Source organism: Rattus rattus, chromosome 2 (genome assembly GCF_011064425.1).
Source record: "Rattus rattus isolate New Zealand chromosome 2, Rrattus_CSIRO_v1, whole genome shotgun sequence".
NCBI classification, from domain to species: Eukaryota; Metazoa; Chordata; class Mammalia; order Rodentia; family Muridae; genus Rattus; species Rattus rattus.
In genome coordinates, this window is record NC_046155.1 from 127,012,019 (window position 1) to 127,026,325 (window position 14,307).

Consider the following 14,307-nt stretch of genomic DNA (forward strand, 5'->3'; position numbering starts at 1 on the left):
CGTGCATCCTTAAAATGTTTTGGAGTTTGGAATTCAGGTTCTGGCTTAGAAATGCTATCCTTATTATAGTTGATAGCTGCTTTACCCTCTAAATGATAGTGTTCCATATTCATGTTTTCCATTTTCTCTCTCTCAAACCAGATCAACCAGTCACTTATGGAATTTTACCTACTAGGTCCTGGGGGATGGTACTTGGAGATTGCATACTTATGGTCTAGGGGTTCTCTTTGTGGATACAATTTTAATCAATTCTTTACAACTAAATCATACTGTATTTTCCCTTGTGGGTTTGGCTAGTTTTCAGATCTCCTTCCTTCTCCCGCAACATCCTGATTGCTGGTGTTACAGCCATGCCGTTTCTGTGTTCCACTTCTCTCCCAGCCCTTTGACAGGATCTCACTGTATAGTCTCTCCTCTGGCCTGGCCTTGATACTCTGTAGACCCAGCCTCCCGAGTGCTGGGGTAAAGGACAGGATTGCGGTTGAGCACCGTCCAGCTACTCTTGTGTGGGAGCTCTGACTCTCCCCTCTGAGTGTGGATAGGGAGTGTTTCCCTCATTCTCTGCTCACTGGCACGCTCTCAAAGGAGTTTTCAAATACTTTGGCTTCATAGATGCTAATGCAGTTAACATTTTGAGATATATATCTGTTACTCAGATAAAAGTACTTTCAACATTTTGTAGTTCATTACTAAGGCATATATGTATACACACACATACGCACACACTATATCATATGTGTATTTCTCCTATCATTCCATTTGGTATATAAAAGAATATTTAATGTTATTTAGCATTTTACAATAGCAATAGTTCTTTATAGTCAGTTCTAATGAATACATATTATGAATGAATATATATGTATTTCCACACCCCCCCCCCCATCTTTTTGGAGCTAAATTCTCACACTCCATGCCTACATTGACTGTGAGCTGAAAATCCTCTTGTCTCAGCCTGCTGAGTCCTGGGGTCACAGGCGTGCGCCATCACGTGCTCTTAGAGTGTATGTGACTTAGTTAACCAGTCTTCCTGTTAAATGACTTACTCCTAGTTTTAAAAATTGTAAAGTTAAAAATTAAAAGTCCTTTACTGGTAATTCCTTATGTACACACACACACACACACACACACACACACACACACACACGAGTGTGTCTGTAGCGTTCTAGAATTGTCTTTTAGATTTCTTGTGATCAGTGAGGTTGACGTACCTGATACAATCATTGAACTTTTACTTCTGCCTGGAGATGTAAAGGATCACATTTAGGTGACAGAAGATAGAAAGTAAAAAATTCTGTCTTTTCCCTTTATTTCCTATGGCACCATAAACTCTGCTTACTTGAATTGATGTTTCCATTTGCAGATGGATCCTGACCAGGAATTACAAGGCTCTTGCCAAAGGAACGAGAGGCAGCACGTCCGGCTTCCTTAATATTGTGATGGAGCTGAAGAAGTGCTGCAACCACTGCTACCTGATCAGAGCTCCCGAGGACAGCGAAAGGGAGACGGGCCAGGAGGTCCTTCAGGTGAGCAGCTGTGCTCTCCTCGCTGACGTGAGTCAGCTCTGTTTTAGTTCCTATTTTAAGTATAAGTATTCCTTCTCTTCCTTGACTACCCTTTAAGGAGCATCAAAGGAAGCTTTCAAAAACACAAGAGAAGCCAGATGTCAGGAGTGGTGTGGGATTGAGGGAACCCTTGGATATGACAGGGATGTTTGGGGATATGCTGGCCGAAAAGGAAATTTAAGTTTGAGAACAGTTTATTCAAGGTTCACTTGGGCTACAAAGTGAGACCTTGTCCCAAAATGAAGGACAATGATGAGAACACTTGAGTAACAATGCTGGAAGCATACAGTGCCATGGGTACCATGTTTAAAGAATACTGTGTGTGAACATAATGAGTGAGATGTCTTCTGAATCTTTAGTCTCTAATTAGGAGCAGTGGGAAGCTGATTCTCCTAGACAAACTGTTGACAAGACTCCGAGAAAGGGGAAACAGAGTCCTTATCTTCTCTCAGATGGTGAGGATGTTGGATATCCTGGCTGAGTACCTGACTATCAAACATTATCCTTTCCAGGTAAGATGGCTCAGTGATGCTCCTCCCACCAGATGTCTGAGATTAAGGTTCCAGGAAGACCTCAGCTTTTCTTTTTGCCTTTAGATTACTCTGATGATAATGAATATGTGAAGGTCATAATTAAAAAAAGAAAAAAAAACCCAAACATTTTGTTGTTTGTGTTTGGTTTTTTTGAGACAGGATCACACTGTATAGCCCTGGCTGTCCTGGAATTTACTATGTAGGCCAGGCTGGCCTCAAACTCACATACCCGCCTATGTCTTCCAAGTTCTGGGATTAAAGGCATGCGCCATTCTGCCTGGTAATTATTAGAGTAAATGGCTGAGGACACATGCAAAGGCGTCTTTGTGCTGTGGTTACTATATGGAGATCAGAGGGTAACTGTGAGGAGTTGTTTCTCTCTTTCCACCATGGGGTCTGAGCGCTAGTTCAGGTCCTGAGGCTTTTCACCTGCTGAGCCTACAGCACTAAGGACAAGGTGGTAGGAAAGATTAGCAACAAGGAAGATTGGCCTAAGTATCTGTACTATCTCCCTTCATCTGTTATCAAAGTAGATGGGAGTAAGTGTGAACCTGATTATAGAATCACAGATTCTAAGATGAAAAGAGACAGTGTTGTTTTATCTTCACTCTGTAGAGTTGTGGCCTTGGCTTGAGGCTGGGAGCCAAACAGGAGGAGTTCTTGAAACAAGTGGTAGTGTCTTCTCAGCAGAGTTGGCTCGGTGCTTGTGCCCAGTGGACTCTTATAGGAGGGATTTCTTACTTCAGAGACTGCTGTGAACCTGCCTTTGCCAATAAATGCCTCTGGTTTCAGTGTCTGCAGATTTACTGTAAAGTCGGTGTCTGCCACCTGCTCACCTGAAGCTGCTGTGTGGCCGCGCCTCTCCCGACCTTGCAGGGATATAGGTCTTTGCAGACTCTGCTTGCACCAGCTTCAACTTTTGTAAAATCAGTGCTCCATCTTAAGGAACGATTTTAAGGGATGAAATGTGAAAGTAGTTCTATGTGCTAAGAAATATATTTTAGGTACAAATTCAGTATTTGCCTTGTATGTATTGAATATTTTCAGTATGGTGACTGTCTTATACCTTGAAGTGACCTATCTTCTAACTAATAAAAAATTGTATGCACAAGTGAGTACCTGAGGCTTGAGTTGATGATACAGTTTTACTATTTGAATAGTTTATAGTGATTTTAGAATGTAAATTTAAGAAAAAGCTGACAACATATGGTCAATTGATATGAACATTTCAGTAGCTTCCAAATGTGCTATACAATTCATTTGTTTAGCATTTAATGTTTTGGCCACGTTGCCTAAGATATATTGTTTTTCTGTAGGAGCCACTTACTAAGTGATTGGAGTTACTGTTTCCTCAGCACAGGGGCTGGGTTCTCATCTCTTTCCTTGTGGTTGTTTTTAGCCATTCTAATCCTTGGGTCAGCCTAGACAGCTTTTGAATCAGGAACGTCTGACCTTGGGTCTGTAACTGTAGAGCCGAGGTGGCCCTGGCCATGCTGTCACAAGTACCTTCTGGGCACTTTGCCAGCCACTTCGTTATTTTTACTCCATGCATCTGGGAGATGAAGGTTGCCAGCTTGATGTTCTATTCTCAGCGTGGCTGATCTTCCTCACTCAAGATTTTTCTTGTGGTTTCTTTTTACAGCGCCTGGATGGTTCTATCAAGGGAGAAATCCGAAAACAGGCATTGGATCACTTCAATGCAGATGGGTCTGAGGTACATTATGCATGGCTTTAATATTTGGATAACTTGGACTTTGTGTATGGGGGAGTCTTTCCAGTTTAACATATTGTGTTTTAGAAACATTTTGTAGCAACCTCTCCTGTGTTGATGAGAGAACAGGATACTCTCCTGTTCTAAGAGATGCCTAGTTTTGTTGTTCCTCACGGGGCAAGCCTGGACAGCCTTCCTAACTTCCTTAGGTTAAACTAGTAATGCTTGCTACTGGCTTACCAAACTTAGAGCTTTGAAAGAAGAGGAAGGCAAGGGCATGATGGGCCAGGCCAGTGGAATTAACGCTGATATACATGTCATCCAAGGTTCTGATCATTTTTTTTTTTTTTTTTTTTTTTTTTTTTGGTACTGATGCTTAAGTAGTATGTTTGTTTGCCAAGTTTGAGTTATATTAACCTCTCGGTGTGATGGAGCCTCATGTTCTTTCTCTGCTACAGTTTTCCATTACTAAATGTCCTGCGGAGTTTTGTCAAGTATTTTGCTTTGGACACATCTATATTAGAGCTACTTTAACCAAGTTAGGAACCCTGAGTACATTTCTGTCTGCGTATCAGTTGGTCAGATGACAGAGCTAGAAGTGTGGGAGAAAAGCTTTTTTAGTGTGAGTGAAACTGGTAACGCGTCAGACAAAGGGAGCAATGGTGTCAGCCACAGCACACAGGTAGGGTTGTGGAGAGGGGCCCAATTTCTAGAGGCTTAGTTAGTCTCTGAATTTGTGGGTGGTCTTAGTGCACTACTGTTCTGGATGCTTCTGTCGTCTAAGTCTTATTATCTGAGGGGTGATAATGTATTAAGGCCCAAGCCTGAAGAGTTGAGTCAGGAGACTCCCATCCCTCTTCCTCCTATTTCTTTAACTGTGAACTCACAGTGGCTGCACGCTCTGCTCTGAAATAGCTCACGAGGATGAGATGTGGTGGTCACATCACATAAGAGCAATTTCTTCTCTGTAGTGTTTATCACAGACAGCACCGATGCGAGTTAAATATCCCATTTTCTTTTCAGAGAAAATCTGAGATTTAATTTTTATGTAGTTTTATTTTTTGATTCTCAGTCTCTCTGGTAGCCATATATGAAATATGGTTTGTCTGACATATTCTGTAGCCTTATAAACGTAATCTTGTATTTTTGTGGATGATGTCACCTGCCCATCTGTCAGATGTATAAAGCATATGCAGTAAAGCCTTTACCCCAGTGACATAGTCTCCACCATCGTGCTCTGCATCTCTATAGATCAGCCGTTCTTTCCTATCCACGTACCTTATTGTAATTGCACTCTGGGTGACTTTGTCTGCTTTTGGTCAAAATTGTACTTGGACATTTTTCTCATGTCCTAAAGGCCTTAGGAAACCCTCTCCTGCCCTCACATTCCCAAGGGGAACAAACCCAGGGCCTTGTGCATGCTAGACAGGTACTCTACCACCAAACCGTATCCCCAGCCCACACCTTAGAATTGGATTTCCAGTCATTTCTTCCTGTCTCTACTGTTCTTTTCTATTTTTGTGGATAACTCCTTAGCCTGCATGTTTGTATGTGTACTGTGTATGTGCCTGGTGTCTTGTTCCTGGAGGAGGCCAGAAGATGGTCTTGGATTCCTTACAAATGGTTGTGAACTGACGTGGAAGTGCCAGGGGCTGATGCTCCGTAAGAACCGCAGCAGGTGCTCTGAACCCCGAGCCGTGTGTCCAGCTCTGCTGTTTTTCAGCCATGTTATTATTTGAAATAGTTACAAAATTATGAGCACTTACAAAGCGGCCGGATGCATTTTGTTCAGTTCCCTAAAATAAAATTATCTAGTCCCTATGCAATACTCCCATTTTAGGTTGCTTTTAACGGCATCTAGTGTCACAGTCTTCTTAAACTTGACAGTAGACATAAACAACATGCAGTTTATATTGTCCTTGAGACATTGAAAATCGTCTATGAGATCACTCAGCATTTGGCTTATATTGATAGGTTTTGGTATCTTACCCTAAGCTGTCTGTTAATCTATATACTATGTGTATTCTCAGCTGCTGATTAATTATTACTGTGGTTATTTAAAATTCTTGCAAGGCAGCTGTGTCCCTCTTTGTGTTTTCATTGCTTGTGCTGTCGATTATGACTGTTAGAATGTGAAACGCTCTCTGTTCTTTTTGTTCCTTCTGTCTGTCTGCCTATCTATCTGGTATATCTATGTCATCTGTTAAATAGGTCCATTTATTGAGGTTCATTTCCCAAGTCAGCAGTTTTGTTTGTTTATTGATTTACTAATTTATTTTGTTTTTAGAGACAGGGTCCCTTATAGCCCAGGCTGATGTCAAACTCAGTATGTAATTGAGGATGGTCTTGACACCCTGACCCTCCTGTTGCTTCTTCCTGATTGCCAAACTATAGGTGTATGCCCCCACACTTGACCCCAGACCAGTTTTTGAGTGTTAGTTTTGTACTCAAAAGGCATTAGCTTTTGGAATGGCGAAATGACCCAGTGCATGCATGTATACATACAAATACACACACACACACCGAAAAATGTACAAAAAGGAAAAGGCAGTGTTACTTTTTGATAGAGATGATCAGATGCTCTGAAAGCAGTGATATTTTAAGCTTTTCTTTTTAAACCTGGGCATACAGTTTACTTTCTCTCTGCTCACATGGTTTTCTGAGCACTCACCTATAAAGCAGATATACCACACCTGTCCAATGTCTTACTGCTATGCAAACTGGAAGACATTAGGGCCTGGTCTTTGGCATACACAGTATTTCCTCACACTCAGGGACAGGGAATTTCCACCTTTTCCCTCAGCATCCTTTGTGGTGATTGAGGTTCCTGCACTTTTCAGCAGTCCTGAGTCATGCTGTGTTGCTGTTTTCCTCATCATCCCCTTGAGTGGGCGGGCACACACAGGGAAGTGTGTCTGTACACACTAACTGCCACAGCAGTTCCCAAGAAGACTGAGTTTGTGTGGTGCTTTGATTAAGTTGCTGCATTCCCTAGTTACAGCTGGGGCATAAATTCCCCATTGCTGCCACCTTACTAGAATCTATTTTCTGCCTTTGTTCTCTGTACCGACACTTCCTCTTAATCAAATGAAAATGCCTGTGTCTCAAGTCCTTGAGCTCCTTTTATCCTCCATAAAGTTTGTCCATCATATCTCACTTTTCTTCACACCTGCAGGGGTTTCCAGGTGTGAGGGCTTATTGGAGTGTGAGAGTGTCTCTCAGAAGGCCACTGCATAAAGTAGTATATTGCTTGTGTACAGGACTTCTGCTTCCTGCTCTCCACACGGGCTGGCGGCCTGGGAATCAACTTGGCTTCAGCGGACACAGTTGTCATCTTTGACTCTGACTGGAACCCCCAGAACGACCTGCAGGCGCAAGCCCGAGCACATAGAATCGGTCAGAAGAAGCAGGTCAGTGGAGATGGGCTCTTGAGTCCCTCCGGACATCAGGCAGAGGTTTATCCTTCTCCATCACTGTTTGTGAATGCATATTTCCCCACTGCTTTGCCTCCTCTTTAATATTAACTTGTTTAGAAAAGATGTGTCTTTGGATCTAAGATGAGTCTTAGTATGGACTCTTAGCCTACTTCTATGTGAAAAGTATGGGGGTTAGGGATTTAGCTCAGTGGTAGAGCAAGGCCCAGTCCTCAGCTCAGGGTTGAGGGGTTGGAGGGGATATTTCGTGAGTGACTTTCTACACATTTACCAGGAAAGACAATGAGGAACAGCCTCAGAGCTTAAGAATGTGGCTAAGGAGTCCAGTATTAGTCAGGGCACTTAGTCTTACTCTCTATGGTAGTGTAAGCTGCAGCATACTGAAAGGCACAGGCTTGGCTTTTGTTTTTGTTTTGTCTATGGATCTCAAAGACTGCTTTCCTATTGGCTAACTTACAGGTTCATATGTGACCAATGATTCAGACTTTGTAAAATGAAGCCAGTTTGTCAGGAACAAAGCTGTCTGTCTTTCGAAGCTCTTTCCTTTAGGCATTTAGCCTGCTTCAGCAACACACCTTCTGCACTCACCAGTTCACCAGCTGCGGCTGGCATTAGAGAGTCTGTGGTACAGGAGAACAAAGGCTCACTCTTCTGCAGTTTGACAGCAGTAACATCAGCTTTATTTAAACAGGAGGAAACATGACATTTCTTCTTCTTCTTACAGGTGAATATTTACCGCCTGGTTACAAAGGGGACTGTGGAAGAGGAAATCATAGAAAGGGCCAAAAAGAAGATGGTGTTGGACCATCTGGTGATTCAGCGCATGGATACTACTGGCAGGACAGTTCTTGAAAACAACTCAGGGAGATCCAAGTAAGTGCCAGGAAAATGTCGAGACAGAATCAGATTGTTTTCTCCAGCACTGATACAGTTCTGATAGATTTTACCATAGGCAATATCTATCAGTCAACTTGATGCTGTAAGGAGGGTGCTACCCTACCCCAATTTTTTTCGTGTGTGTGTGTGCGTGTGTGTGTGTGTGTGTGTGTGTGTGTGTCTGTGTCTCTGTGTCTCTGTGTGTGTGTCTGTGTGTATCTGCACACACATATCTGACCTGCACACAGATGACCCATAGAGGTCAGAGGCAGGAATTAGTATTCTGCTTTTACCCTGTGGTTTCTGCGGATCCAGTCGGATGAAGCTTAGACAGCGGCTCATGCCTCCTGAGCCATCTGGTTTCGAGGTGCTCTTTTGTCTTTGCTTCTGGCTCCATATGTGGCACGGTGCAGTAGCAGAAGTGTGGACCATGTTGCTAGTTGCTTCTCAGCGTAGCCCAGAGTCACCTCTGACTACAGCAGGGACGCATTTGGACAGAAGCAGATGCTGGGCTGTCACTGCTAGTGAAAAATACTTGTGTGGAGTTGTGCCTTTTCAAACTGGCAAAGGATATAGGCAACAGTCAAGTAGCTTGTTTTGAGACAATTTTCTGTTTAAGAAGAGCCTAAGTCAGAGAAGTTGATCTGTTTTGGACAAAAGGTGAAAAGGATAAAGTTCTTGGTGAGGATAAGGTGACTTCCTGAGACAAAAGGCAGGAAAAGCATGTGTTGTTACGATCTTTGCAGGGCAGTAACTGCGTTCTGAGGCTTATCACAAACTCTGAGCTGTTAATGCAGAATTTGAGGTATCATTGTTTTAGGGGCAGAATTAACTCTTGGTCATTTGTCCCCTCCTGCAAAAGGTATATACACAAAAGTTCAGGTCCAGAGTGCACAATTGACATTCGCTAAAAACTTTAAAGATGTTTAGTTACTTTTTATACATATGAGAGGTTTGTTTTCATGTATATATGTATTCCATGTGTATGCCTGGTTCTTGTAGATGTCAGAAGAAGCCATTGGAACTTGTCGCTTGAATTACAGGCAGCTGTGAGTCACCATGCGCATTTTAGGAACCAACCCAGGTCTTCTGGAAGAGCAGCAAAGACTCTTGCCCACTGAGCCATATTTTTAGTCCCTCTTAAAAATTTTCACATTTTTATTCATTTGTGAGGGAATTGAGGATACACTTGTGCTTTTGTCCGAGTGTGGACATAGAAGACACTTGTTTTCTCCTTCTACTTGTAGTCCTAGGGATTGAATGCAAGTAGGCTCAGGTTCGGTGGCAAGATGCTTCACCTGCTGAACCATCCCTCCAACCTCTTACTAGAGATCACAACTGTATTTTACTCCTACAGCTCAAATCCTTTTAATAAAGAAGAGCTGACAGCTATTTTGAAATTTGGAGCAGAGGATCTCTTCAAAGAAATTGAAGGAGAGGAGTCAGAGCCTCAGGTAATCTATTTGGAGCACAGGAATTTTCTTTTTTTTCTTTTTTTTTTAAGAATTATTTATTTATTTTATGTATATGAATACAGTGTAGCTGTCTTCAGACACACCAGAAGAGGTCATCAGATCCTATTACAGATGGTTGTGAGCCACCATGTGGTTGCTAGGAATTGAACTCAGGACCTCTGGAAGAGCAGTCAGTGCTCTTAACTGCTGAGCCATCTCTCTAGCCCAGGAATTTACTTTTCTAGCCACTCTAGGAATCAGTATGAAGGTTCTTAAGATTAAAAACAGAGCTGCCATATGATCCAGCTGTACCAGTCCTAGAACCATATCCAAAGGAGCCATAAATGAGGTGCCCCAGACATGCTTGCATAGCCAAGCTTCCTGTAGCACTAATCACATTCCAAGTTACATAATCAGCCTGGTGTCCATTCATAGGTGCATAGGTAACAAAACTACTATGTCTATACATATTTGAAAATATATCACGTGTTGGAAAATTGGTGAGTCTCGAGGTTATCAAGTGAAATGAGGCAGATTCCGAAAACCAAGTATCATATTTTTTTTCCTCATGTGGAACTTTATAAATTTTATGTATTTTTATATATGCTTGCTTATATAAATATATGTGTGTATGTGTGTATATGACATGAAGGTCAAAGAAAGTGTATTTTGGAAGAGGAAAGGATAAGTCAGCATTGGTAAAAGCAGGTAATCAAGAATGTACATTATCCAAGTATATGATAGACTTAAGAAAATATAGTTGTATAACTTAGCATTTTTACATGACTGCGTAAAAGCTAACAATACTAGGACTATTTTATAAACATCTTAAGCTTTTTAGGAAAAATCCTTTGTCAGAAATTTTTATTAAAGGAAGTAATTATTTAAAGTAATATAGCGTAGCTTTTTAAAAAAATTTTCTTGCTAAGTTCAAGGCTTTAACAACACTAAAGAGGAACGGATAAAACCCTGAAGGACTCTGTATTTCCCCTTATTTTTCTTTCATAGAATTCCCTGACTATAGATGAAAACCTGTAAGAGGTGTTGGTTTGCAGGATGCATACTGAGACTGTAGACTATAAGAGTTTTAGGAAAGTAGCCTGTGTGCACCTAACGTTTGTAGTACATGCTGAGACTGATGCTTTCCCATTATATCCGTGTTAATTCTGTTCTTTCAGGAAATGGATATAGATGAAATTTTGCGTTTAGCTGAAACCAGAGAGAATGAAGTGTCAACTAGTGCGACAGATGAGCTGCTATCACAGTTTAAGGTATGAAGACCTCGTGGGAGGGAACAGTCAACCCTGACTTACTGACTAGCAGCTCCTTTGTCTCGTCACTGTGTTTGTACTAGGCTTGCTCTTTCCCCCATACCTGAATTATCTTACGCTCAGTGTCATTCTGAGTGTAGATGTTGGGACTGTAGTCTACAGTGTTCTGTAAAGATAACCACTGAAATGAACCATCCTTCCTCACAGACAGAGGAAAGGACATTGATAAAGACAGAGTATATTGTCAATGGGATAAGCAAAAGACTGAAGTATGGAGGGATATGAGCCATTCATGACATCAGATGCCAAGAGAAGTCTAAGGCATGGGAATTGTAAGGGTAGAGTTGGGAGACTCCCCCCACTCCCCAAGACAGGATTTCTCTGTCTAGCCCTGGCTATCCTAGAACTCATTCTCTAGACTAAGCTGGCCTCAAACGCACAGATCTGCCTGCCTTGCCCCTGCTTCTGCCCCCAAAGTGCTGGTATTAAAGGCGTATGCCACTAGCACCTGGTTTAAATTTTTGCTTTCTCTTTTCCCCTATTCTTTCTAGTTTGCTCTCCTTTCCTTTTCTCCTGTTCCTTCCCCTCCCAAAGGGGCGATAAAGGGATAGTCAGTGGTGTCTGATAAAACAAAAAAGGAATTGATCAGTGCAGGGCCAGGGAGGGAGAGTGTGAGAATTCAGTCTGAGAGGCAGAAAGCCTTGGGGTAGCTGTGGGTTAGACTGCCTGTGGGAGGAACTTGGTAGGGAGTGATGTAATCTAGATGGGTTCTTTGCTGTAGAGCCACTCACCCTGTGACTTTGTCCAGCTAGTACCTACTGTTGGGGAAACTGGATCACTTGGCAATCCTAGGGTGGGAGATTGATCTGGAGGGTGTAAGGAAATCAGAGTAGCAAATGTTTCCAAAATGCAAGGGAGAGTATGGCTGATTCTCTGCAGGTTAAAGATGAAGAGGAAGTTGAAGATTACTTTGCTGTTGGGCACAGCAGGCTGCTTATTGTTGAGGGAGAAGAGCTAAGTATTACAGGTTGTCCTCTGACCTTCACAACATGTTCAGTGATGTGTATGTGTACAAAATAAAAAAGTTAGTATATAAAATCCCAGACCTAAACTGTCGTAAGCAGTACAAGTTTGTACAAAAATAACTGACAGACCAGTGAGATGGTTTGTTTTTAACAGTGTCAGAAATTATGCCTTTTTTTCTTGAATTTTAAAAAAATTTGGTTATCAAGATCCAAATATTCTTACTGAAAGTTGAAGAGTTAGTTTTGACTACACTTCCTAAAGCTTTGATTTGATTTCATGTTAGCCCCAAGTGACTTTGAGGAATGGCAACTGTAAAGGTCCTTTTGTGCTTCCTCAGACTCTTAGTGTAAGAGACTGAAACTGGGAGCGGGGCTCTGCACAGGCAGCCCAGGCTGCACGGAGCGGCCTGATGCTTGAATGCAGCCGAGTCTGGGCTTAGGCAGTTTTCTCTCCTAGGGCACATACCATTTGACTACAGATACCTCCAATTTTTGGTAGTGGTAATGCTATGCCTTCTAGATAAAAATGGCCTTTTTGAGCACATGCAAACTTTCACTGGTTACACTTTTGCTAAAGGTGAAAAAAGGGCCAGGGCTGGCTGCTGCTTGTGACTGTCAGGTACCAGACAGTTCATACAGTCTAAGCAAATTAAATTGTCCAGGCAGCGTGATGCGGGGAATACGCAGATTTCAGTAAAACCTAAAAAACAGTTTTTAATCTTTCTGTATCTATTTCCCTAATTTTTAATAAAATTTTTGTTGAACTAATAACTTTGGCAAGTTGATTTGGAGGGAATAAAAGGTGAGAAGAAAAAAAGTTCTGATTATATAATATTATGGATCCTATTACAGTGTTCTAAATTAAAAATACTCATTAAGCTGATGCCTGGCAGATGGTGTTTGGTGGGGAGAAACGTCAGATGGGGGTTGTCCTTTGTCTTTCAGGTTGCCAACTTTGCAACAATGGAAGATGAAGAGGAGCTAGAAGAGCGTCCTCACAAGGACTGGGATGAAATCATTCCCGAAGAGCAAAGGAAAAAAGTGGAGGAGGAAGAGCGGCAGAAGGAGCTGGAAGAAATTTATATGCTGCCTCGGATTCGCAGTTCTACTAAAAAGGTGAAGTGAGAGGAAGTTCACTTTGTGCCCTGTGTGGCTGCAAGTACAGATTAAGATTAGTCAGGGAGAGTCCCTGCACAGAGGCCCTGACACAGGGAGAGGCCCTGCACAGGAGAGGCCCTGACACAGGGAGAGGCCCTGCACAGGGAGAGGCCCTGCACAGGAGAGGCCCTGACACAGGAGAGGCCCTGACACAGGAGAGGCCCTGACACAGGGAGAGGCCCTGCACAGGAGAGGCCCTGACACAGGGAGAGGCCCTGACACAGGAGAGGCCCTGACACAGGGAGAGGCCCTGCACAGGCCTGCCGGGCAGACAGAGTAGCACATGCAGGGCTCACTCATAAGCACACCCTTGGTCCCCTTTAACTTGGCCTTTGCTGATTGGCTTCTTGAGAAATAACTGGTAGAGTTCCGAGTTTACAGAACTTTTTATTTTGCCTTTGAGGTTAAAATTGCCGACAGTCCTGATAGACAGTTTGGTTCATATTGCTACTGTCCTTATCTTTCATAGTGTCAAGTTCTTTTTGTCCATAAATGTTCACAGTACTAGGTCTAACTAGTAAAAGATTACATGACTAATATAGGGCATCCACAGACTGTATGCTTACTTAGCCTTTCGCAAGCACCATATGTACAGTGTTACTGAAATAAGAACACAGATTTATTAAGCAGTATTTTGGAGTTATTAGGCTTGCCCACTACTCTAGTAAATCACCTTTTCCACACACTCAGCTGCTACTGCATGTCACACAGTTCTGAGTGCATTTTTATTTCCTGATGCATTTAGTGTGTGTGAAAACCCTCTCTCAAAGTGACTGTTGTACTTTTACCTTATTTCACGAAGGAGGAAAACAGACACGCCGTTGGTTGTCTGAGGAATTTCTGTTTTATGTTGGGTATCTTATATATTACAGTATAAATTAACTAAGTGTTTTAAATTGAGTACACGAAGTCAGTGCAAGGTCATTGAAAATGTGCCAGTTTACTCCTCCTGTTACCCGATCCCTGACTTGTCAGAGAGGATGGGAAGTCTGAGCATGGACACAAGCTGGACTGTAAGTCCAGACTCGACACTTGCTAAAGTGCAGCTCGGCCTTGTTTCTGTCTCAGGCTCAGACCAATGACAGTGATTCTGACACTGAGTCTAAGAGGCAGGCCCAGAGGTCTTCTGCTTCCGAGAGTGAGACGGATGACTCTGACGATGATAAGAAGCCAAAGCGCAGAGGGCGCCCCCGGAGTGTGCGCAAAGACCTCGTGGAAGGCTTCACAGATGCCGAGATCAGAAGGTTGGTGGCATCTGCTCCGCTAGAGCGTGTATGGAAGGA

The 14,307-nt window shown here is 42.6% G+C and overlaps 1 protein-coding gene across 1 annotated transcript in view; it reads left to right on the forward strand.

The window, feature by feature from the left end:
* Chd2 (chromodomain helicase DNA binding protein 2) overlaps positions 1 to 14,307 on the forward strand; it is a 112,270-nt gene that overhangs the window by 56,652 nt on the left and 41,311 nt on the right. The window contains exons 18-26 of the mRNA XM_032893412.1: positions 1,361 to 1,523; positions 1,922 to 2,074; positions 3,738 to 3,809; positions 7,067 to 7,216; positions 7,965 to 8,113; positions 9,474 to 9,570; positions 10,749 to 10,841; positions 12,812 to 12,982; positions 14,093 to 14,268. Of these exons, the coding sequence (XP_032749303.1) occupies positions 1,361 to 1,523; positions 1,922 to 2,074; positions 3,738 to 3,809; positions 7,067 to 7,216; positions 7,965 to 8,113; positions 9,474 to 9,570; positions 10,749 to 10,841; positions 12,812 to 12,982; positions 14,093 to 14,268 (1,224 nt within the window). The remainder of the gene's footprint in view (positions 1 to 1,360; positions 1,524 to 1,921; positions 2,075 to 3,737; positions 3,810 to 7,066; positions 7,217 to 7,964; positions 8,114 to 9,473; positions 9,571 to 10,748; positions 10,842 to 12,811; positions 12,983 to 14,092; positions 14,269 to 14,307) is intronic.